The sequence below is a fragment of the Saccostrea echinata genome, unplaced genomic scaffold, assembly GCF_033153115.1.
Source record: "Saccostrea echinata isolate AGI-Se365-2 ecotype Australia unplaced genomic scaffold, CSIRO_AGI_Sech_v1 ptg000012l, whole genome shotgun sequence".
NCBI classification, from domain to species: domain Eukaryota; kingdom Metazoa; phylum Mollusca; class Bivalvia; order Ostreida; family Ostreidae; genus Saccostrea; species Saccostrea echinata.
In genome coordinates, this window is record NW_026889761.1 from 17,433,769 (window position 1) to 17,458,485 (window position 24,717).

At 32.1% G+C, this 24,717-nt stretch overlaps 2 protein-coding genes and 1 pseudogene across 2 annotated transcripts in view; 2 read left to right on the plus strand and 1 right to left on the minus strand.

The window, feature by feature from the left end:
• The window catches only part of LOC133185440 (histone-binding protein RBBP4), a 241,291-nt gene that overhangs the window by 78,375 nt on the left and 138,199 nt on the right, over nucleotides 1-24,717 (plus strand). The gene's annotated exons all lie outside the window — the stretch shown is intronic.
• Nucleotides 1,115-2,114, minus strand: LOC133185619 (uncharacterized; annotated as a pseudogene).
• LOC133186040 (uncharacterized) lies at nucleotides 21,814-22,891 on the plus strand. The gene is made up of 2 exons (XM_061321320.1): nucleotides 21,814-21,904; nucleotides 22,389-22,891. The coding sequence occupies exons 1-2, from the start codon at nucleotides 21,902-21,904 to the stop codon at nucleotides 22,740-22,742; spliced, it is 357 nt and encodes a 118-aa protein (XP_061177304.1). The 5' UTR covers nucleotides 21,814-21,901; the 3' UTR covers nucleotides 22,743-22,891.

The following is a 24,717-nucleotide window of genomic DNA, read 5'->3' on the forward strand; positions in this document are numbered from 1 at the left end:
GTCTACTTGTCTATATGATGTACCATTGAAAGATTCTAGGAACATTAGCCAAATTTGTATATCTTGCTTCATTTCCTGAGTAACGTGTCTTTTGTGATAAGGCTTGCTAAGCCCAACAGTGGCATCATACAAGCGCCTGATGAATGCTCGACCTGCTGGAATTGTCCTTATGCAGAAATCTAGAAGGCCAGTGAGGGACTGGATTTCCTTAAGTGTAACTTTTTTTACGAGATAGGAAAAAACTGAGCTGATCATAAAGCTGACCCAGCTTCTCTGAGGGGATACTAACAGTCTCTGTGACTGTATCAATTTCCAAGCCTAAAATACCAATTTTGTTGTAGGACCTAAGGTTTTTTCGTGGGCTAATGGGACCCCCAAATCATTGCATAGATTGGTATATGTTGAGACCAAAAAATGACACTGCTTTTTCCCAGATGCACCTGCTAGTAAAAAATCATCCAAATAGTGGACTACATTATCAGATTGACTCGTTTGTTTTAAACACCATTCCAGAAAGGAAGCAAACTTTTCAAATTTAGCACAACACACAGAACAGCCAAATGGCATACACTTGTCAATATAAATACTGCTGTTGATTTTGTACCCTAGCAACTCAAAATCAGAGGGATGAACTGGTAGCAAACGGAAAGCATTCTTAATGTCTAAACGAGCCATAAAAGTTCCTGGACCTAACTTTTCCAACATTCTCAAAGCTTCATCAAATGATGTGTATTTAACTGAGCAATACTGAGGATCATTGAAGTCATTCACACTATCACCAACTGGGTGGGACAAATGATGAATAAGACGAAATGTACCATCTTTTTTAGGTACCATACCTATGGGGGACAGTCTTAGGTTCAGAAATGGAGGGCAGAAAAATGGGCCAGCAACCCGACCTAAACTTATTTCTTTATTGACTAATTGTATGGCTTCTGTAGTAAGTGAATTCAAAGACTTAAGATTTTTACAGTTGTATGGCTGTCTAGGACCTTGGTAATTTAATTTAAAACCAAATTGAAACCCTTGCAATAGTTCATGTGCATTTTCTGTATCAGGATAATTAGTCAAACAATCTGATTAAACTGAAGTCTTGATTGGACTGTAAGCAATACTACTGATGTCTAACTGGTGATGAGGCGGGGGTTCTGAAACTGCTAGTAGCTGGCTTGACTGTTGATTGAGCACGCCAGGTTGACTGAGAATTCCCAGATCTAAAATTTAATGAATTTCTAGTAGTGGTTCTACACATTGTAAAAGGATGGAACATAAAATGCACCAGTGCCTATATTGGCAGTTTTGCCTTGAACAATAACCCTTGTAGTTGAAATCATAACACTTTAAGGGTTGGGATGGCTGAATAGCAGGCTGACGGTGAGGGGCATTGTTATACATGTAAAGGAGCCAAAGCTCCTGATCAACTGACGCAAATGACATTGAAGGGTTGCACTCTTTCTTCAACCTGAATTGAATGTCATAGTCCCGCCACCCCAGGCCATTAAACGGCTTGCCCCGAGACGTATTGTGTGGTAATATTTAAACAGAGCAGCGTTTTCCATGGGGCGAGCCAGCACATAAATGGCTGCATAGACAAGAAATGCATCTGTCCACGTTTGGATGTCAGTAATGGGTTTTAATTTAGATTTTGATGATAACGCCAAATTGCCATATCTAGTATCATCATGGGGGTCAGTTTCGAGCTTATTGTTGATCAATGAAGCTAAATTAACATATTCGCCATTGGCAATTTTGAGTTTAATATTGTTGGATACATTATGCCCCAAATCGTTATCATAACTAGAAACTCTTATGTTCGCATTAGATGAAGGAATACGTTCTGTCCCCTGAGGTTGGGCTGGATCTTCTCGCTCAGGCAAAATTGTGGAAATGCGTTGAGCCAGATCCTGAAGTTGGTAGGGTGGCATAACGTTGGTCGGCATTATCGTGGGTGCAGTAGCCTGTACATCAGAAGGGCAATTGATAGGCTGGACTGTTCCGTCCGTGATGCTCGCCGACGGAGGAACTTCGGAAGTTGTCTCCAGACGAGGCTCTCGTCTCCCTGCTCGTTTCCGTGGCTGAACCTGGGTCTGACTCGCCGTCTTTCGATTAGGCATTTCGAATCTCGAAATATAACTAAAGAGAAAATCTGTTAACCATGGGTTGTCATCAAACTTTAATGTAATATGACTACCGAACTTAGAATGCACGTGTACATGAGTGCCTGTTAAAATCAACAAATATCTACGAAAATTGTTAGCATCGATGATTAAATTTGGATAAATATGCCATAAAATAGCATTTAAACTTTTAATTCAACAATTTCTTGACAAAAAGTAAAGGTATAAGCTAATAACAATCGAAAATTCACACACACCACTGTAAAATTCCGTCCTTACCTTTGAAAATGTCTGCTTCGACTGATGATGAATCTGTGCACTTATGACGTAAGCAAAATGTGTTGAGATGAAGACTTATTGACGCAGGACCAAAATAAACAGTCTCAAAACACCGTATTTATAAAAATTAATAGTTTTTCCCTTTGATAAATGGATTTATTCTTTAATGGTGAAATCCTATTAAATTGAAAAAGTGACGATAATAATCAATAATAAACCTCATAAATCCCATAAACAATACAAAATCGAGAATAGGGCAAACTCACCTGGTCTTGATTTCGAAATTTTACACATCCCCTGGTCATTAACAGCATTTTTGACAATTAAAATCTTCCAATGTTTTGATTTCTCTTTTTCAATTTATAGAGAAGGCAAGGATTTTATATTTCTAAAACCCATGACTTTGCCCTTGTTCAATTTTTTTCTGGCTTGAGGTACGGACATACCATCGAATAACAAACATCCACATATTGGCGTCAGTGACAATATCTGCTGGGAACATTTGCACATTTTGTCACCAAATTAATTTTTACTGTAGGGGGGGGGGGGGTGGTTTAAATTTTTTTGATCTAAATTTACATTAATTTCTCTGACCTTTGACAGGTCAATCTGTAAATAGCTGTTGCCAAAGTTCAAAATGGTATATAAATAAATGCTACAAAGTCTCGGGGAAAAAAAAACAAAGATAACGATTTTAAAAAAATCTATAGATAGAGGGACAGACGGATATGGTAATTCTATAACTTTCCCCTCACTATTTTCCTTGCAAGAGGGTATAATGATTTAAAACTAATTATTTCCAATACAGTTTGAAGATAACGAACAGTAATTGTGCTCAAAAGTCCCGTGAAACAATAAAAATTGATAGCAGAGCAAACACAGACCCCTGAAAACATCAGAAGTGGGATTTGGTGCCATGGAGGAGTTAGCTTCCCCTATCCTCCGTGAACTTATTGTTTTGATCGAGTAAACCGAGCAATCCATAGCCAAAAATTTTAAGAAAAGGAAAATAATGATGACTATAATTAATCCGAAGAAAAATGTGAATGGACAGTGTAAAAAAAAAAACAGGAACTCCTGGAAACACCATATTTGGATCTGATGCCTAGGAAGAGTAAGCATCCCCTGTCGACCGGTTATGGCATATCAAATTGTTTAAAAGAACCGTCGGCCAACTTTCGACCTAAGACGGCTGTATTTGCAAACAGTCATAATATCGACCAATCAAAAGATATAAAAAATTTCCAAGTTCCATTTTTATTGAAGAAGCAGCTGTCTTTGATATCAAAAAGCCATTTTTCTTTCTGTAAAATTGGGGCTAAATGATATGATCTTCAAAATTTGACTTGATTAAGACTATTGCTCATCAACTCTGCATTGCAAGGTGAAACTAATGTGTAAAGCATGATGTATGCATATCTAATGGCATATAAAATTTAAATACCGAACATCTTGTGGAAATAAACAATGAAACTAATAGATGGATATATGTATTTCTATACATTTCCAACTTCGACATGGTGGAAAACAAAAGAAAAAGTAAAGGATTTTTTTTCCGAAAATCGATTTCAAATCTTTGAATTTCCGAAAATTTTAGTAAGTATATAAAAACAGGAAAGTGGCATTCGTTTCTGAAAAGATAGGAATAATCGCCTTTTTTGTCAGTAGATTATAATTCATTTATTCATAAATCGTTAAAAATATAATAAAATGACTTATTAAATTCACAACACAGGTCTTCACAATTTCTCTTCTGTCGGCGTTCAGTTTGCTTGACATGAAAAATGTGTAACCCTGAAAATTCACACGTCGAAGTCATAAACACATCATATTTCAAACGTTTTACTGTCAACAGGCTTAATTTAAATGACTTTTTTATCATCTCTGTGAACAAGTGCACAAATTAATTCATTGTACCCATTTTTTTTAAAGATATTGCTTATTTTGTATGTGCCGATAATTGTAATAAATAGTGTTTAACTTGGAATTATATACTAATGTTTTTTTTTTTTTTTTTTTTTTGTTTTTTTTTTTTTGTTTTTTTTTTTTTTACAGAAACAAAATTATGAAATAAAAAACTATATCTATGTTCTAGCAAATAATTTTAAATACATGTAAGATGAAATTTCAATGTATAATTAATAGTTTAGAAGTCGATTTTTTAATTCTCTCGAGTTCTTTACATTTATGCATTTATACACTTACTTATGCAGCAATATACCTTCATCACCTGCATACGGGGTATATATCTCTCAGTTGATTCGATACGCAAGAGCATGCTCTACGTATGTACAATTTCTAAAACGAGGTAAATTATTGACAAATAAGTTCATGAAACAAGAATATCAGCTGTCTCGTTTAAAGTCATCATTTCGTAAGTTCTATGGTCGATACAATGACCTTGTCAGCAAATACAATTTATCATTGAGTCAAATGCTGACTGACGTTTTTCATACTAATTGTTAGGCCATTATTTACACACTGATTTGTCGACGGATTTTTCCGTTATTTCCCGATCATGACAAAGAGCACACGGCGGGTGTGACCGGTCGGCAGGGGATGCTCACTCCTCCATGGCACCTGATCCCACCCCTGATGTTTGGAGGTCCGTGTTTGCTCTGCTCCTATTTTGTATTGTCTAATGGACTTTGAGCTTGAATTCTGTTCGTTATCTCCATATATTTCATTTATGTCAGTTCTGATATTTCTTTCAACAAGGGATTCTTATTTTTCCTAGGCACCTGATCCCACCTCTGGAATTTCTAGGACTCTGTTTTTTATGCCCTGTTAACAGATTTTAATCGTTTATAGGTTTTTGAGATCGATCACTGTTCGCTTTCTTTACCTATTTCCCTTTGTTAAAATATCTTGCCCTACATTGTAGCGTACTAGATGAGCAATAAGTCCCTAAGCTGTAATTTTATACCATCATGTCAGTTAGTTTGATAGCAAGATAAATGTACTCACCCACATAGACAAATAAGGAAATAATTTGTGTCACCTAGGAAATAGTATCATAAAATGTATCATGTATATAGTAGTTAATTAGCATAGAACTAACATTTAATTACTCCATCTTTACCTACCGGTACTTAATTAAGTATTATTACAGTCCGGAAATGTATTAATTTTAAATGGTAATATACTTTAGGTGACTGATAAGTTTTAATTCTCATCAAATTTCTCACCTCTTTTAAAAGGGAAAAGACACCTTGTCATGTAGTCTCTAATTTTCAGTGTACCTAAAATTAAAACATAAACTTCAGTAAAGAGTTGGCCAATTAGATGGAAACAGTAATTTGACAATTATTGCAAGTTCAAACTCTCTGTGGAATCTATGTAACTAATTTAAAGATTGCACTGAGATGAAAAAAAATCTTTAAAGGCACGTTTTACTACAAACATGATGCATGTTTGATACCGAAATATGTCTGGTCTGTGTTCAGATTTTAGTGTGCATATGATTTTTTTTCTGTAGTTGATAGTATTAAATTTTTTATCATCAGTAATGCTCGTTTAACAAACTACTCAGGATGATTTTCTTATACCACTTTTTTTAGCATTCCTGTGACGGTACATATTGTCGTTTTGTACATATTGTCGTCGGCGACAATATGTACCTACCATCACTGCACATATTGTCGTCCTTCGATACATATTGTCGCCGACTGAAAAGTTACATATGTACATATTGTCGCTGGCGACATTATGTGCCTCACCCTCACTGTACATATTGTCGCCCCTCAGATATTGCTGTTTAAAGATGTCTTTTGTTGTTTTTTGGTAGTTTTGTGAATGTAATTGGTGTAAGAATCACACTGACGTGTCTCGTATGCTATTTTATGCAGCATGATTGTGACGGTACATTTTGTCGTCCTGTTCATATTGTCGCCGGCGACAATGTGTACCTTCCCTCACTGCGCATATTGTCGTCCATCAGTGTTATTGTATATGTTAAGTTAATTATTTATTTATGAAATTTTACCTGTGGACTAAGTATATACAAGTTAAAGAAACAGAATTTACCAAAGCAAAAAAAAAAAAAATTAAACCACCAAGATGGGGGGGGGGGGGTGCTACATCTGTCTTTGGTGTTTGAGAAGATTTTTAAAGATTTTCTGTATATATTCCTATGAAGAACTTTGATCACCCATTATGGCCCCACATTACCCCTGGGGTCTTGACTTGAACAGAATTGATTTTGTTTTTGTTTGTTTGTTTGTTGTTAAAATGTCCCTCTCGAGAATTTTTTATTCATATTTAGAGGTCACCACTTTCCGGTGGAGGGCTGTAAATTTAGACCTATACTTGGCACTCAGGATCATTGAGCAGTGAGGGATCTTTTTTGTGCCACCACCTCAAAATTGAACGTATGCTATGAAGCTTTCACATAAGTATCATCTCTTCTGACCCAGTAGTATTTGAAAAGAAGATTTTGAAAGATTTTTTTTTCTAAATATTCTATGAAAAACTTAGACCATCTATTGTAGCCACACCTATCTCCCGAGGGACATGATCTGAATAAAACTGAATCTACATTTTTAATGAAGCTTTCACACAAGTTTAAACTTTTCTGACACAGTGGATGTTGAGAAGATTTTTAGAAGTCACTAACTTTTCACTTATTCTTCACTACAGTGTGCTTCCCCTGAAAGAGGGCATGGCTCTTCATTTGAACAAACTTGAATCCCCTTTATCCACGGATGCAAGTGTGGCAAGTATGGTCGAAATTAACCCAGTAGTTCTTGAGAAGAAGCTAAAATTATGAATAGTTTACAGACAGATGGACGGTCAGGCAAAATATAATCAGTAAAGCTCACTTGAACTTCCAGTTCAGGTGATCTAAAAATGTTTTTTTTTTTGCGTTATTCTTATATTATTATTAACAATAAATTATATTTATAATATTATATCGGCACATGATCGTATATAAGAATAACGCAAAAAATAATTTCCAAATAATCATTACTATACTGAACAAAAAAAAATATACCTGTATTCAATCTCCAAGTATATGTTACAAGAAAAAAAAAAGAATAGCTGATTTATCAGATATGTCAAGAATTACGGTATCTATATATGTCATAGTGATGTACATAATTCCTGGACACAATTTTCTCTCCCTACAGTATTGTGAGTCTTGCTGTCTGTCTCCCTCCGTGCGTATGTGTGTTTGTCAATCTCTCCTTCTTTTCTCAAGTAAATATTCAGCAAAACAATATATCGACGACAATATATGCCAACCTTGACTGTCCATATTGTCGCCGACGACAATATGTGCTTGTGCTTGACTGTACATTTTGTTGTCCATTATGCAGGAGGAAAATAAGGCTCGTCTCGGTACATATTGTCGCCGGCGACAATATGTACCGATGGACGACAATATGTGCAGTGAGGGTAGGTACATATTGTCGCCGACGACAATATGTACAAAACGACAATATGTACCGTCACAATTCCTCTTAAAATTTTCATTAATTGAATTTTTGCGTACAAAATTTATAATAATACTTTAAAATGTAAATATACTAGTATTTGTCGTTCAAGTCGTTTAATTGTTGTTTGAGGTATATATATATATATATATATATATATATATATATATATATATATATATATATATATATATATATATATATATATATATATATATATATATATATATATATATATATATATATATATATATAGAATATTCAATTATGGAATTAGTTCCTGCTTGGCATAGGATTTTTGAATATTTTCGGAAGTATGAAACATGAGTGAAAATATTAAAAAAAAATGTCTCACGAGTGAAATAAATTTCTTATCCAATTACACAACATTGAATATTCTCGACCTATATATTATGACTGTGAAATTAAAAAAAAAACAATGTAAACATTGATTTCAACAACTCATTTGGAGAAACTTAGGAATTTTTAGTCTCTGTCAGGATGCTTTATTTACTCTCTATCTTTTACAAATCAGGGAGTATTTCTTACAATATTCTTAGTGAAGGGAAGGAAAATCGAGAATTTTGCTACAAAGTGACACTTCTGATATTCTGTCAAAATGTTACAGAATATTCTTGATATTCGATCTGTCACACTGTGACAGAAAATCATTTTTATTTAAATAGATAAATTACAGAATTTCACTGTTCAAAATATAAAAACAAATTTTGTTTGGCTGAAAATGATTGTTTAAATGATACTGATTTATTTTATAGGAATGGCTTAGAATTTCGATTTTAATAAATATTAATAACCTTCATTCTATAGTTCTTTTTTTATACCGTTGATTCTGAAAATTTTATTTTCTGAAACATTTATTTTAAAACTCAGAATTTTCAAAGTTAATAAGCACAAACTAGGATAAATGTTTATTTGGGATTAATTGGTATTCATCATATCCTACCGGTTTAAGATTTGATCAATTGAAAGTAAATTTATATTTTATGTCTGATCCATGAAAGTACATTATAATCTGAGTCTTAAACTGTCTAGATTGTTTAGCTTATTTTTTAGCCAGAAAGATAAACACTGTGTTTGAGCTGTTTCCTTGAATGCTCAAGCGAGGCAACTAAATGTGTTCATGTTACAATAAGCAGAACATGTATTTGTTTAAGATATCGTTGGAATGTCGTTTTCATTTTAAATTCATAGTAAGGACGATAACATGCACATAAATGTCAAATATCTCTTCTTCTTTTTTTCTTTTTTTTTTTAAAAAAAAAACATTTGACACTTTCTCCGGTCATACTTGTCCAACAGTTTTTGTTCTGTCACAGTTTTAATCAACAACTAAATTAATGAACGTAGTTTTGATAAAAGATGCAACCAATTGAAATAATATGCATCTTTTTTTTCTTTTTTTTTTTCTTTCTTTTTTTTTTTATTTATTTATTTTTACATTATTTTGAAAAATTGGGGGGGGGGGGATTTATAATTAGGAAAATTTACTGATTTTTCCAAATGTGCTGTAGTCTTTGGTTTGCTTTGATTTTTTAACTTGGATTTATTTTCCTTCCTAGATGCTTTATGGTTTAAAACATTTTGAGCGCAACTCTCTCTCTCTCTCTCTCTCTCTCCCTCTCTCTCTCTCTCTCTGAATGCTGATTTTTTTTATGGTACCCAATTATTAAGTATTGAATCATTATTTTTTGAAAGATGTAGTCTCATAACTGCAACGGTGTAAGCAAACAAATTGAGTAACGCGCGTTAGCTTATATTTACATTTCTTAATTCCTTGCCTTTACTACAATTGTGATTTAAATTTCAAAATCCCTTTATTATTGTTCGGGTAAGTTTTAATTACAATTAATGGAAGAGCCATTGCAACAGCTTCTGTTCAATGTGAGCGTGAATTCTGATTTTTGCTTATGAGGTTGCACTTGCACGATGTTTAACGATTATGACGTCAAAATAAATGCACACTTTATCCTTTTGAGCCCCTTTTCGTGTTATGGTGTTTTGAATGCCGTCAGTTTCCATACACTTTATAAGCAAAATAAATGTGGATTGTAAATATTACGAGATGTTTGTCCAATCGTTAGTTTACAAAAGCTACACTCAACTTATATTCTCCAGTTACTTTTTATTTAAAGAGCCATTTTTTACTGACTATCTAAACTAAAGAAACTAGAACAGAAAACATCACAGCTGGCGATTTTTTTCTATTGCATAAATGGAGTTATATAAGCAATCTACAATGATACTTCTTTTTATCAAAACTTGAAAAACTATTCATGTCACTGAAAAAATGGAGATCAGAAGCAACGTTTAAGTAGCAAATTATTTTGACAATAATCACAATTTATTGAAAAGAATAAAGGAAAAAAGAAAAAAACTTATGAAACCTTCAATTAATTTTAAAACTAAAATAGTACTGTTAAATAATTAGAAACAAAAACTTTGATCTTATCCAGTTTAATGGGAAAAAAAGAAATTTTGAAGATGAACCAATCTTGAGAAGTCTTATGTTTAATTTTTTTCTTTTCAGATATTGTTTATAACATGCGAGAAGACTGCGATAATTAAGCATGTTTATTTCTAAGGAAAAAAAAAGAAGAAACGAAGAAACAAAAGAATCCAGCGAGCATTGGAGTCAGAAGTGAAGATAGATTAATTCAAGTGTCTTATAAAATGACAGATTATTTAATTAAACACCAGGTATCTTATAAATAATCATTCTAAGTCAAATGTTACGTAATTTTCCTCTTTTTAATTCTTGATGAATTTAAGGAACCTAATTAAAACCTAGATCTTAGGTATATATCACACTTCGGATAAAAGTATATATTTGAAAATATAAAAAATAAAATGAATATTTTATTCGAGAATAGTTTCTTTGTGTTCATTTGTAATATAATAACATGAGTTTTTCCTCCTCCAAAACAAGTTATATTTATTCACATTGGAATCAGCCGACTTTCCAATAAATATGCAGATTTAAGAAATGTAATTTGTCATTCTTGCACAAAGATGGTAAAAATAAAAGCGACTGTGTTTTCATTTTCAAAAAGGGTCTTGGTAGAAGATATTCTTATTTAAGTGATTCGTCTACAATCTCCTTTATAAGGGCTGCGCAATAATATCGATATACCGGTATATTGCGATTTGTTAGCAAAAATATCATATTGCGATACGTTTTTTTTTTCAGTACTGATTTACCGGCAAAATGCTTGGTTTAAGATTTTTAAAGAAAAATGTAAAATTTAATATGTAAGAAACGTTTTCAATCGTGCTAAACAGTAAGATTGTTGTTGTGTGGTCGTATTCTGTTGCAAAACTGTAGTGAAATCAACAAGAACTTTCTTGTGACAGCATATTTATAATAGTTACATGCATTCTAGCTATAAATGGAGGTTTAAAAAAATTAGAAAAAAAGCATTTTAACTGTTATTGAAAATATTGCAATACATATCGCAATACAGATAAAAATATCGCAATATATTACAATCCTTTATAGTCAACATTTCGCAAATTCTGTGGTTGATACAGTAACCTTGTTTGAAAATACAATATAACGTTGGGTCGCATGTTGACCGATGTCTTTCATACAGATTGTTAGGTCATTATTTTTACACTAAATTACCATGACGAGGAGCACACGGCATGTGTGACGTGTTGCCACTGCTGATCATTTTTTATTGTTTAAATGGACTTTTGAGATTGACCACTGTTCCTTGCCTTTACATTTCATTTATGTACATGATTTTGTTTTGGTAGAAAATTATACAAAATACGGTGCACCTGTATTTTTAGAAAAATAGTACTTTTGGATAAGACTGTGAACATTTTGAAATTGCATTTCTTACATTTAAGGTATTACGAAATAATTCCTTTTTTTATTTACATTTTTCGACTTAAAGACATGGAATGGCTGGAGAAAGATCGCTTTATTTTACGTATATAACAGTTGCATTTTTTAAACAGAATTGCCTTTAAGATATATATTATCATCTTACTTTAACATTCATGGAGATACTTTACTCTGATGATGTAAAAAAGAAATGGATAAAATATATTTCCATATACAATAAGAGGTGTGTTCCGTCAATTTAAAATACGCGTGTTGTTAACAAAGACTATGATGAAGTTTTTTTTACGATTTTTTTTTTAAATTTAGACGTGTATTTCTTGGAAGAGTAAGCTAAAATGTTCTGAGGAGATCTTTTTCGAAAACAATGAAAACAGAGTTTGTCTATTAAAACAATTTTATAAACCCTTGTATGCTATCATTTTCCAAGAAAATGAAAATTAGAAATTGGATTTATTGTACAACATTTTTAACACTCAACAATAAATCTAATAATCTTCAGCAATGGCAATGAATAATTTATAACTGGGCCTTCTTTACAATTCCTCTTTAATACTGACTTTAAACAAGATCTATGTAGTAAATAGGACTTACACCCCTTTTATGCTGTATACAGCATAAAGAGATCCAGTATTAAGCGAGTCCAAATTGCATGTACTAATATGTGTAAAAATCATTGAGAAAACAAAATTTCGTATATTCCCTTTCTTTTTTATTGTATAACAGAAAATTCATTAAAGCAATACTCTGTGCATTTAATATGGTGTATCTTACCGTTCAATGCCCACCATAAAAGTGACATCTGTCTAAGATATATGATTCTTCCAGATAAACTCTTTACACTGTAGTCTCGCTTGTAATGACATATGGAGATAATGAACAGTAATCAAGCTCAAAAAACTATTGAAACAATACAAATTGGGAAAAGAGCAAACAAGGACCTTTACCTTGTCAATAAACACAATATATCATTAAGTGAAATGCTGACTGACGTTTTTCATACTAATTGTTAGGCCATTATTTACACACTAAATTGTCTACGAAATATTTCCGTTTTTCCCGATCATGACAATGAGCAAAAGGTGGGTGTGACGATGCTCAAACCTCCATGCAACTTGATCCCACCTCTGATGTTTTAGATGTCCGCGTTTGTTCTGCTTCTGTTTTGTATTGTTTGAATGATCTTTGGAGCTTGACTACTGTTCGTATCTCCATATTTGATTTAACTCTAAACGCAACATAGGTCGGATCAGGTGCCATGGAAGAGAAAGTATTCCCTTTCGACGATTCAGGCCAGCCTTGTGCTCTTTGTCATGATCGGACAAAACAGAAAAGTCCGCAGACAATTCAGAGTATAAATTATGGCCAAACAATTAGTCTGAAAAACGTTAATCAGCATTCGACTTAACGATAGATTTTTTTGCTGACAAGGTCCTTGTGTCGACCATAGAACTTGCGACATGTTGTCTTCAAACGAGACTGTTGCTATCCTTGTTTCATCAACTTGTTATTAAGAGCTTGCCTCGTTTTAGAAATTACTGTAAACCAACTTTTATTCGCGTGCGAGAAATATTCGCGAATTTCGCGACCTACTTTGACTTGCTAATCTTAATCGCCGCGAACCATTTATTTTGATTTGTATTTGTATAGAATAATTCCTCAGTCGCGAAAATTAATCACGCGGATTGATTTCAAACTGACGAATCGCGAATAAAAGATGACTCGAATAATAGTTGGTTTACAGTATTCGTACGTAGAGCATGCTCTTGTGTATTGAATTGTCTGGGAGGCATAAACTCCATCTGCTAGTAATAATGTTATATTGCTACATAAATAAGGGAAGTTGACGAAAGATATGTTGAAGTTATGTAAATAAAGTTTTGTTGCTAGGTTATTATGTTATCATTAAAGTCTTTTTCTAGTAAAATATCCGAATATGCAACAGATTTGTCAGTCTCTGTGGTATTTTTATTTCAAGTTCACTGGGTTATTTTGAGTCAACATATGAATGGAATTAACTATTGTTAATTGATAATATCGATATATCGAAATGTCAAAATTAATGCAACAGCAAGTGTTTTCTTCTTCTCATGTATACGATTTTGAATAAATTCTGCTTCATATGAATATTAAAAAAAAGGTCTGCTAATGAAGGGATGCAGTTGGTACCCATCGGAATTCCAGCAGATTGTCGGAAGACAACTTCATAGATAATGTCAATCAGAAACTCAAGCGTTTTTTAATATCAACTTCAGAGTACTTTTGTGTATAATCAGATTTTTTTTTTTTTTTGAGGAAATAATTTTGCAAATGACCAATGACAATGTAAGTTAATTTACGAGTTCCATTTTATTCAAAAGCTATAGTAAAATGTTCTAATTTTGCCCAAAGGAAAATGATTTTATTATATATCTTTTTTGGAAATTCTATTTAAAATTGTTGGCTTCAGTATACATGTATTAAATCTGTTTGTAAGTTTTCGATCCCTTGTAATGATTTCAATTTTTAAAAAAATACTAGAATAGAACTGCAGCAGGGGTAAAATGTTCAACAAAGCCATATAATGTACAAAATTTCCAATTTCCTTAATAATAGGGAAAATGTCAAATATTCATATTGATAAATAAAAATAATGTTCGATTGTTTTCATAGAATTTATGTACAAGTTTGCTCTCGTTATGGGTTGGAATGCAATAGGGTTTAACATTAAAAACAGACTGTCAGTTAAACGGACAGAAAGATGGACGAAGAAATAAAAAGAGATGGATATAGACAGAAGCCTGCCAACTGATCCATATTTTTAACTCTACGCTCTGGAAGCGAAACAAAAGTATATTCAGACATTGTCAGTGCAGTGCTTTAAGTTGTTTCGATAACAAACAACTGCTTGCTTTCTTGAATCATATTATGAACACTTGTTGCTTAATGTTTATAACATGTATTTTATTCCTCTCAGATATAAATTGTGCAGTGAGACCAAAACAAATATCAAACTTAAGTCAAAATTTCTACTTGAATATCTTGATTTTTATAATAATATTACAAACATGACTAAAAAGTTGAAAGTTTGTGTTACTAGTATAATCAAATGTAAAAAAAACAGGATGAAATTTTGTTTTATTTTCAAAAGTTACACTACCTGTAATTTCGACTCGAGTCTGTATCCAGTTTATGGCCTTGAGACTGGGTGCCTCATTACTAAGGACCCAACTTTATATGCTCAACAAGTTTGAAGCCAATACATGTACTTAATTTTTCTCACATATAATAGTGAATGTTTAACAAGGCATAGCGGCATTAATATGTTATATGAATGAATGAAGACCTATTTATGCTACTTCTGACGGGGAAATCATATTTGATAAAAAAAAAAAAAAAAAAAAAGACACCTATTAAACTTTGTTGTGGAAAAAAATATAACATTTAATATTTTCAAATAGCATTTAAAAGATCTACTGAAAACATATTCGAAAACTTTAAAATAACATTCTGAGACAGCATTTTATGGTTTGTTCTAATATGCATGTGTGACTTCAAAAGATAATTTCTGATTGGCTAAAATATAAATCCCAGTACTTCCTCCGACAGGTTTTGATTATAATTTTAAGTTTAAAGAATTCATAATACTTGATTAGCATGCAAGCACGCGTTTTTACATGTGCTGAATCCCGAGCAGCTATTTTCTGTCCTATCATTCTAACAATATCATTGGTTGCTGAGTAGTTTGATTTATGGACTCGGAATATTTGTCATTGTATCATCTGTGAGGATAGGAGATTGCATACATCCCAGCTTACTAATACTAATTTTATTTCGTGATTTAACAGAAAAAACAGAACAATTTAAAAATTTAAATTTGTAATTTTTTGAAATCATAAACCACATTAATCATTAATTGAAGTACAACATTTATAGTTATTATTCTGCTTCTCGAAATAACAATATGGAACATATGGATTTTTATGTTTCACATGTACAATGATTGCAAGATCTAAAATGTAGTTTAATCTAAAGATGCTATATACAGTAAAACTATAACTTAATTATTTTACAATACCAAACGTTTTAATTCATAAACAGCCACACAAAGACATACTTGTATTCAAATATCTATTGATATGGACTGTCTTCGAGTCAGAGTTTTTGAAACCTGTTAATTCATAATTCAACATGTTAATCAAAATTAATTTACAAATTAATCTCATACAAGTACTAAAGTATTATAGCATAAACATTAAAGATTGTGTTCACTTGGCGTCAACGGGTTCAAAAGTTATTTCCCAAATTTTATTTTAATACAACTCAATTTCATAATCTAATATTAATTACTTTTGAAGTCAAATTAAAGATAATACTCTTCTGTAGGCTAACCATAAACTTCCCCAAAAACCCAACTCACTCACCGCAACTAATATCACGAGAGACTATCCAGAGGTGTACATGTACGTGAGTTTGTGGGTCAGAAGATTCATAACACGACCCCTATATGAAATTATATCAGTCATTGTTACACAAACAATTTGTTCTTCATATAAGGACATCATACAGTTCGAACATCTTTTTTTTATAAAATGATAACTTCAATACAATCGAAATTTTACAAAGAGATGTTAAGGATATCCGCTTCTCTGTCAGATACGATAACTCTTAAATTATTATTTAATTTAAAAATGTTTCAAAATGAAGCTTGATATTTTAATCTTTACGTGCAACAATTTTCATTCCACGCATTTCAATATAATTCAATATTCCTTGAAGTCTTAGAAACGGTCTTTAAAAAATTGACATTTATACCTCCATAAAAGTACAAAATAAATACATTTTTAAAGAAATCAATACATCCTCTAATATGTTCTAAGATACCAATGTCTATTGGCATGATATTAAATTAAAATTAATCTGTGATGTCTTGCAATGATAGCACAAGCTTTTTCACACTATGTATTATATAACAATTGAAGTAGAAATAAAGTACCTTATAAGTATAAAAAAAAAAAAAACATGCAATTTTCTACAAATTCCTGGTTACCTGTATTGGTTTTAATCCTAAAATATATTTGATGATCAATTTTCAATTAGAAAATGAATTTGCATGTGCTTTTATTTCTTGAAAATATATTTGAGATTTGATAATTTTCCCCAAATAATATGATTATCTATAATGATCTACTTTGAAGAAATACCATGGGTAAATACACATTACTTTGAGAACTGAGAGACATTTTTATAAGCATTTTCAGTTTCTCTGAGTAATTGAGAATGCTAATAAAAATGTCCCTTCTTTTAGAACCTAAGGATCGGACTGCCTAAACACATTGAGCTTAGATTATGATGACTGACGTGATTTACAGAGAAATTGTCTTACAAAATGTACATGTGGTCGCAATACATTATGAAGATCTTTAGAGACCACCAAAAACCATTGCTTTTTATGAATATGCTAATGTACAATCTATTTTTATGCCCCGGATCGAAAGATCCCGGGGGTATATTGTTTTTGTCCTGTCTGTCTGTTTGTCTGTTTGTCTGTTTGTCTGTCTGTCAGTTGTCAACTTTAACCTTGCCCATAACTTTTGATTGGTTGGAGCTATGACTTTCATATTTCACATGTGTATTCCTTGTGACAAGACCTTTCTTTGGGTACCATCATATTTGACCTTTTGACCTTGACCTTGGAGTTTGACCCACTTTTGCAAAATTTTATGAGACTTTAACCTTGGCCATAACTTCTGAACAGTTGGTGCTTGGGGTTTCAAACTTCATGTGTATTCTATGTTACAAGGCCTTCCTTTGGATACCAACACCTTTGACCTTTTGACCTTGACCTTGGAGTTTGACCTACTTTTGAAAAACTTTAACCTTGGCCATAACTTTTGAACAGTTGGTGCCTTGGGTTTTAAACTTCACATGTGTATTCCTTGTGACAAGACCTTCCTCTGGATATCAACCTCTTTGACCTTTTGACCTTGACCTAGGAGTTTGACCTACTTTTGAAAAACTTTAACCTTGGCCATAACTTTTGAATGTTTGATGCTTGGGCTTTCATACTTCACATATGTAATCCTTGTGACATCACCTTCCTTTGAATACCAACCACTTTGACCCTTTGACCTTGACATAGGAGTTTGACCTACTTTTGAAAAACTTTAAGCTTGGCCATAATTTTTGAATGGTTGGTGCTAGGGCTTTCATTCTTCACATATGTAATCCTTGTGACAAGACCTCTCTTTGGATACCAACCACTTTGACCCTTTGACCTTGACATAGGAGTTTGACCTACTTTTGTAAAACTTTAACCTTGGCCATAACTTTTGAATGGTTGGTGCTAGGGCTTTCAAATTTAACATTTTTTATCTTTTGGCCTGGATTTTGACTTGCATTTGAGAAACTTTAACCTTCACCATAAGCTGCCATAATTAAATTTATATAAGCATTGTTTGATACATGTGTGTCCTCGTTTGTTATCTATTATCAAAACAATCAAAATACTGCCTTACCAATGTTTTATTTTTTAAAAATCTACTGTTTTTCTAGAAGAATTTCAAAAAGTTTTTCAATTACTTTAAGCAATCATAATTTTTTTTTAGTTTCATAAATTCATATATTCTGTATTTGAGTTTACTAGATGGTAATAAAATCGAAATTGGCTGTTCCATAAATATAAAATTTACACAAAAAGACACATTTCCCCCGACAAATATGATATCTTAAATGCATTGCACAATGTTATGCAATCAAAAATGTGTTTTGTCAGTCAGTGCTTGCAAATTTACATTACTTTTTAACAATATAAAATATAAATACGTGTATTTGCTTTTGTCGACATGCAGACATGATAGAACACAGAATAATGTATGCACATGGAATAACTCGGATATAAAACAGAAATATATAAAATATGAAAATATATTTTTTTTATAACTTTAATAGGAAAAAAAAGATTAAAATAATAAAAAGTTACATAAATGAAGTGAACATTGATTTTCAATTTCCTCTTCTATACTGATGCGAAAGATAGTTTTCATACTTCTTTAAGCTTGCCTTGTTTAGTTTTGAAAAGTCGCGGAATTGAAAATAATACTATGCATTCGCTATTACCTTTCAAAATTAAATTTTCTTTCTTTAATTTGTTTTTTTTTTTTATTATTATTATTCCATTAAGTGGAAATTTTATATTTTTGGCTGTTTATAACTGCTTTTTTAACCGACATGTTTGTAATTTTTCTCAGTTTATAGCTCAAGATTTATATCTTGTGCCAGGTATACAATTCATCGTATACACTGAAAGGTACATCTATTAAACAAGAAAAGACAACACGGAAATGAAAATTATTTATAAGTACGTTTGAAGTTTACATGAAACGTTTTTCAGTTAATAGCAAGAAGAAATTAGGCAAATTTTTATTGACTTTTAAAGACCCAATTTTTTTACCGTTCGGTTACCTGAGGAGGGGGAGTGGTCTTGGTAGTTCTGGTGTTATTTACCTGGAGAGCCCCAATGCTCAAGATATCAAAAATCCCATATTTGGATAAAATATGAAGGAAACATTGATACTTAGTCAGAATGGATAAAAGTATAACCATTGAAATACAATATGAGAATTATCAATCCTTCTGCAATCAGTAATTTAGAAGTGACTAAAAGAATTTTCTAGATTACATGATCTATATGTACTTGTTCCAGCTGAAAAAGCAAGTAACAAGATAGTCTGCGTTTGTAAGGTTCATTATTAAATATTCATTTTAGAGAAACTTGGATTGAATTCTACAAGGCGTAGTCCAACTTACACTCATAGGTCGCTTTCTAAGGAAGAGATTCTTGAACATCACATGACAGGTTTAAATAATATCAATATTCCTATTAAATAAATTGATTTTGAATTACTATACCTCTATTGGATTTCAAAACTTCATAAAATTCTTACAGAGATACATAGCTGGATCAAGCAATATTCTACCAAGCCTCTTTCTTTACTGTTCACGAAAACAATTAAAAGACTAAGAAAAATTTGAAATCACCAAATTTTACCAAAATCAATAGCATTTCAAGACTTTATACAATTATTCCCCTGATAAATTAAATTGTCATCATAGACAACTGCTTTTTTAATAGGAATGAAAATCGCTTATTTTCCTACATTGTTATTGGTAATCTGCAGATTTACGTTGTTTAAATAATTCTGATTCTATACCCAAGTACTACGAAGTTGATATTAATATGATACTTGAGTTTTTATCATTGTCAATATCTATGTAGCGTTTAGAGACCAGGTTTTCCAACATTCCGTTGGAATTCCCATAGGTATTAATTTTGCATCTTTTTAGCAGAGCTGTTTCAATACAGAAGTTTCTTGTTATGGCCATCAATTCGACATTTAGATATATTGGTGACGTTTTGTCAATAAACAATAGTTATTTTCATTCTTACGTTGAAGTACACATTTCGCAAATTCTATGGTCGACACAATGACTGTTTGCTAACACAATCCATCATTTGGTCGAATGTTGACTAACGTCTTTTATACAAATTGTTAGGCCATTATTTTCCTACTGAATTGACTACAGTTTTCTCCGTTTACCCTATCATGACAAATAGCAGACGGTGGGTGACCAGGCGAAAGGGTTTGCTTACTCCCCCATCGCACCTGATCCCACCTCTTTTTAGGTCCATGTTTGTTCTGCTCACAATTTGTAATGCATCGATGGACATACAAGCATAATTACTGTTGCTTATCTTCATATTTCACTTATCTGTTTTCTATTACATGGTATTGTTAAATATAAAATTCTTGTGCGGTTTACCCAATTAATAACTTACAATTATGGACAAAAGCAAATTTTAATGATGATAATTTTATTCGATAATTTGTTAAATACTCTGTAGATGATATCTACAAAATACTAATATTGACTAAAAAACAAAATGTTTTATGCGTCTGAAGTACTAAGCTATAAATACAGTTCAAAAAGAATATTGATATTAAACATTTTCATCTTAAAATAACATGCTTAAATTCTTCTTTTTCTCAGTTCTTTCGTTGCTTTTTTTTTAATGGAAGCTTCCATTGGACTTTAAATGAGTTCTTCATTTTCCATGTGATAATAAATACTGTAAAGGATATTTTCCTGAAAGAAATTTTGAAGTTCGCTTTATTAACCCTGTACGGAGAAGCAGGAAATATAATTTCCAGAGGAAATGTGTAAAACAAACGTTAACGATTTCAAACTCAGCGGAGCAGATAAAAAAAATTCAGAGACAATGACTTAGTTTAGCGACATATATGCCCTCATTTCACAATCATAATATTAGTTTATTGCTGTATATTCTATTCAATATGTGTGATTCAACCTTTCGCCCTGACCTCAATAACTTATGATTGAGCTTTGTGTCACATTTATTTTTTTAAAAGAAAAAAAAATTTGTCGATCATAGACATTAACTCACTTAGAATAACATAAATCTAAAAACTGAAATTCAAGCCCCTCAAGCTTTTTAACAATGTTACCACTTCATAGCCCGGTAGCAATGGTTGATCTGAACACAAGTTGACATAAAGGGAGCTTATGGTTCAGAGATTACATCTGGGATCAATACGTGATACAGAACATCTAGGCAGACTTAATGTCCTTCTTGAAAGAGGGAATTGTATAATGTGTCAGAAAATATATATTTTTTTTTTCTAATTTTTATTGGTTAGAAAAGCAAATGTATACACATTTTTTCAAATCTAAAAAAAAATCTAAGACTTTTTTTCGAAATATTAAATTTGAAACCAAATAAGGAACTTCAGTTTCGTTTCACTCATTTTTTTTTCTCCCCATTTTCCTTCGCACTTGAATAAAATTTCACAAGACATGTTAATGAACAACCTTACAACTCATCTAACAATGTTATGCAATTTAGAATGTTAATGTCACAAAGAGAGCTTGCTTAATTGCATTAGCTTGGTAAAATTAATTTCAGCCTTCCGTACATTTGACAGAAGACTCAAACATATGAAACAGCAACGAGTAACATACATTTTATAAATAGGATATATTCATGACATGTAAATTTGACAATCCCCTTGTAAATTTAGATAAAAATGATGGAGGTATGAAATATGATGTATGCATAAAGATACAATATATAAAGTAACAGATAAATGAAGTGTTTATTTTGTATCTGAACTCTTGTTCGTGGCTATACTTCCTGTGTAAAAATGGTAAGAAAAAGGATTGTGTGAACTGGCTATTTTGCAATAGAACTCAGTGAATCGTTAAACTTTTAAGTATTTTAATGATAATATTTTTTCCATGGCTAAAAGGATAAAAATCCTTTAGAAAGATTTCTTTTGTTTATCTACTGTTAATATAAATATTGGCAGGAAAAGAGAAGAAAATAGTTTCAAGGTGTTTGTATTATATGAGATACTAAAGCAGATTTTATATGCTAATGCTTTCTTCAAAAATATTTATTTGTTTAAACTAAGTTTTTAAAATTTTATAGAGATAGCAAAATAATGAATTAAATGAAGAAATCGTTGGTATGTAAATAATTTAAAATTATATCAAATAATTCTATCATGTCAATGTCAGTGGAAGTCACATGCAACTTTATATATTCAGACTCTTGATGTACAGTTATTCATTTGCACGTTTATATGTTGTTGATCTCGATGGAAGTCATTTGTGTTTGATATTTTTCAGGTCTTGCTTGTAATTCTTATCCTGATCCAGTTCTTCACCACAGAATCCCTAATAACCAAAGACAACTCAAACTCCTATCGTAACTGCAATAAAGAGTGTAATCGTGAGAAGGTTGATTGTGCTAATGAGTGTCGTGTAGACCATATTCGTAGCCGGAAAGACTTTTTGGAATGTGCTGTAGAGTGTAAGGAAGACTATACAGAGTGTGACGTAGAATGCCTGTGTCTTGTACCATGTGACCAGCAGAGGGTCAGTTGTATACAAGGCTGTCAGACACAAGGCGGTCGGTCCAAAAGAGGATGCTACAGATCGTGCTTTAAAGATTTCCATGAATGCTACGATGAGTGTATGTAGTTGATCATAATTCTGGTTTTGACTTTCTGATTCAGAGAATTGGTGACTTAACTGTCTCGCTAGATAAATATATAGGGCTGTACCTCTATTTGTTTTGTATTTGTTTTTAAATCAAGGTTTATTGGATTAATAAATAGATTTAAACTTGACCTGCCCTAGTTTCTCCTGTAGTTTGTTGATGTACGAGTATGTAAAATGATTTGTAAAGGTGTATGTACAATGATTTGTAAAGGTAATTCTTTGTAATCTGTCTTATTCCTCTATTGTTAATGATATATTATGATTGACTAATTTTTGCCTTATGAGTCTCGCAGATTAATAGAACAAAGTACCTAGAATCAAAAACTAATGTTAAGCTTTACATCGATTTCATGAAATTTTGAACATCTTACAAAAATTTATTTCAATTCTCCGTACGAATATCTAAAGATCGAAGGTCGTGTGTTCGAATCACGGTCGCGACTGACCTAAGCCGATAAAATTAGGTAGCAACTGTTCCTTCGCCAAACGCTCGGCACTCTGAAGTGAAAGTTGCGGGTCCTTCGGATGAGACCTTAAAAACCGAGGCCCCGTGTTACGGTAGGCGTTGGCACGATAAAGAACGCTCACTTCTCAATGGCCCTGAGTGCCGAGTAAAGGTCTAAATTTGAAGCCCTTCACTGGTATATGGTGACCTCTCTATATGAGTGAAAAATTCTCGAATGGGACGTAAAACAACATACAATCAATCAAATCAACAAATATCTAAAGATTTAAAAGGAGGGTTAAAAAATATATGTGATTTCATTCAAATTATTTAAGACAAATACATTTTATTTTTTTTAATTATATTCTTTTTTTAAAATATATGTGATTTCATTCAAATTATTTAAGACAAATAAATTTTATTTTTTAAAATCATATTCTTTTTTTTATTTCTTCATTTGAATAAAAAGAATAAGATGGGATCAAAGCTAATATCTAAACTGAACAAAGTTAATGTTAATGTTTTGGTCAATCACATAATACTTTATGGTTTATTGTCACAACTGTGGTTTTGCTAAACACACATAATGTGATGTCAGGAAATAATTAAAATCATCCAGAATGACTTTCAGGATCTAATAAGCTATTAAAAGGAAAACAATTTACGTAGTTTGTGGGTTAATTGTCCATACATGTCATGGACCAGGAGCAAAGCATAATAATCATACATGTTTACCGTTATATTGCTACTTCTGAATTTTATCTACTATTTAAATATTCTTGCTTGTATATATGATGATTGATTGATTGTACGTTTTTTTACGTCCCATTCGAGAATTTTTCACTCATATAGAGACGTCCCCATATACCGATGAAGGGCTTCAAAGTGAGACCTTTAATCGGCCATCAGGGCCATTGAGCAGTGAGGGTTCTTTCTCGTACCAACGCCTACCGTGACACGAACCTCGGTTTTTAAGGTCTCATCCGAAGGACTCGCAACTTTCACTTCAGGATGCCGAACGCTTGGCGAATGAACAGTTGCTACCTTTTTTATCGACTTAGGTCAGTCGCCGCTGTGATTCGAACACACGACCTTCTGATCACGGAGCAAGCGCTCTACCGACCCTGTTATTTTCGGGTGGTAATTGTACACAATTTAAAAAGAAATTAATGTACATGTATTTTGAAAAATATTAATCCCTTACCTTTATTCCACTTACTTACAATTGCAGCTAAAGCCAATGTCGCGTTTTAAGAAATCTTATCTAGAAAGTGAAAAGGGTAAAGATAACGAAAAGTGATCAAGCTCAAAAATCTTATACATAAAATAAATCGAGAAGACTTTTAAGTCATCTACCTTTAGATTAAAACTCTTACTTTCTCAGTGATCTAGAGTAACCTTATTTCAGCTCCGATATCTTCCATAATGGTTTGGGATCGATTTGAAAATAGAAAGATTTCTTCCTGGTAAATTGATTTGAAATAGTGTGAGACAATCAGTGCGAATTAT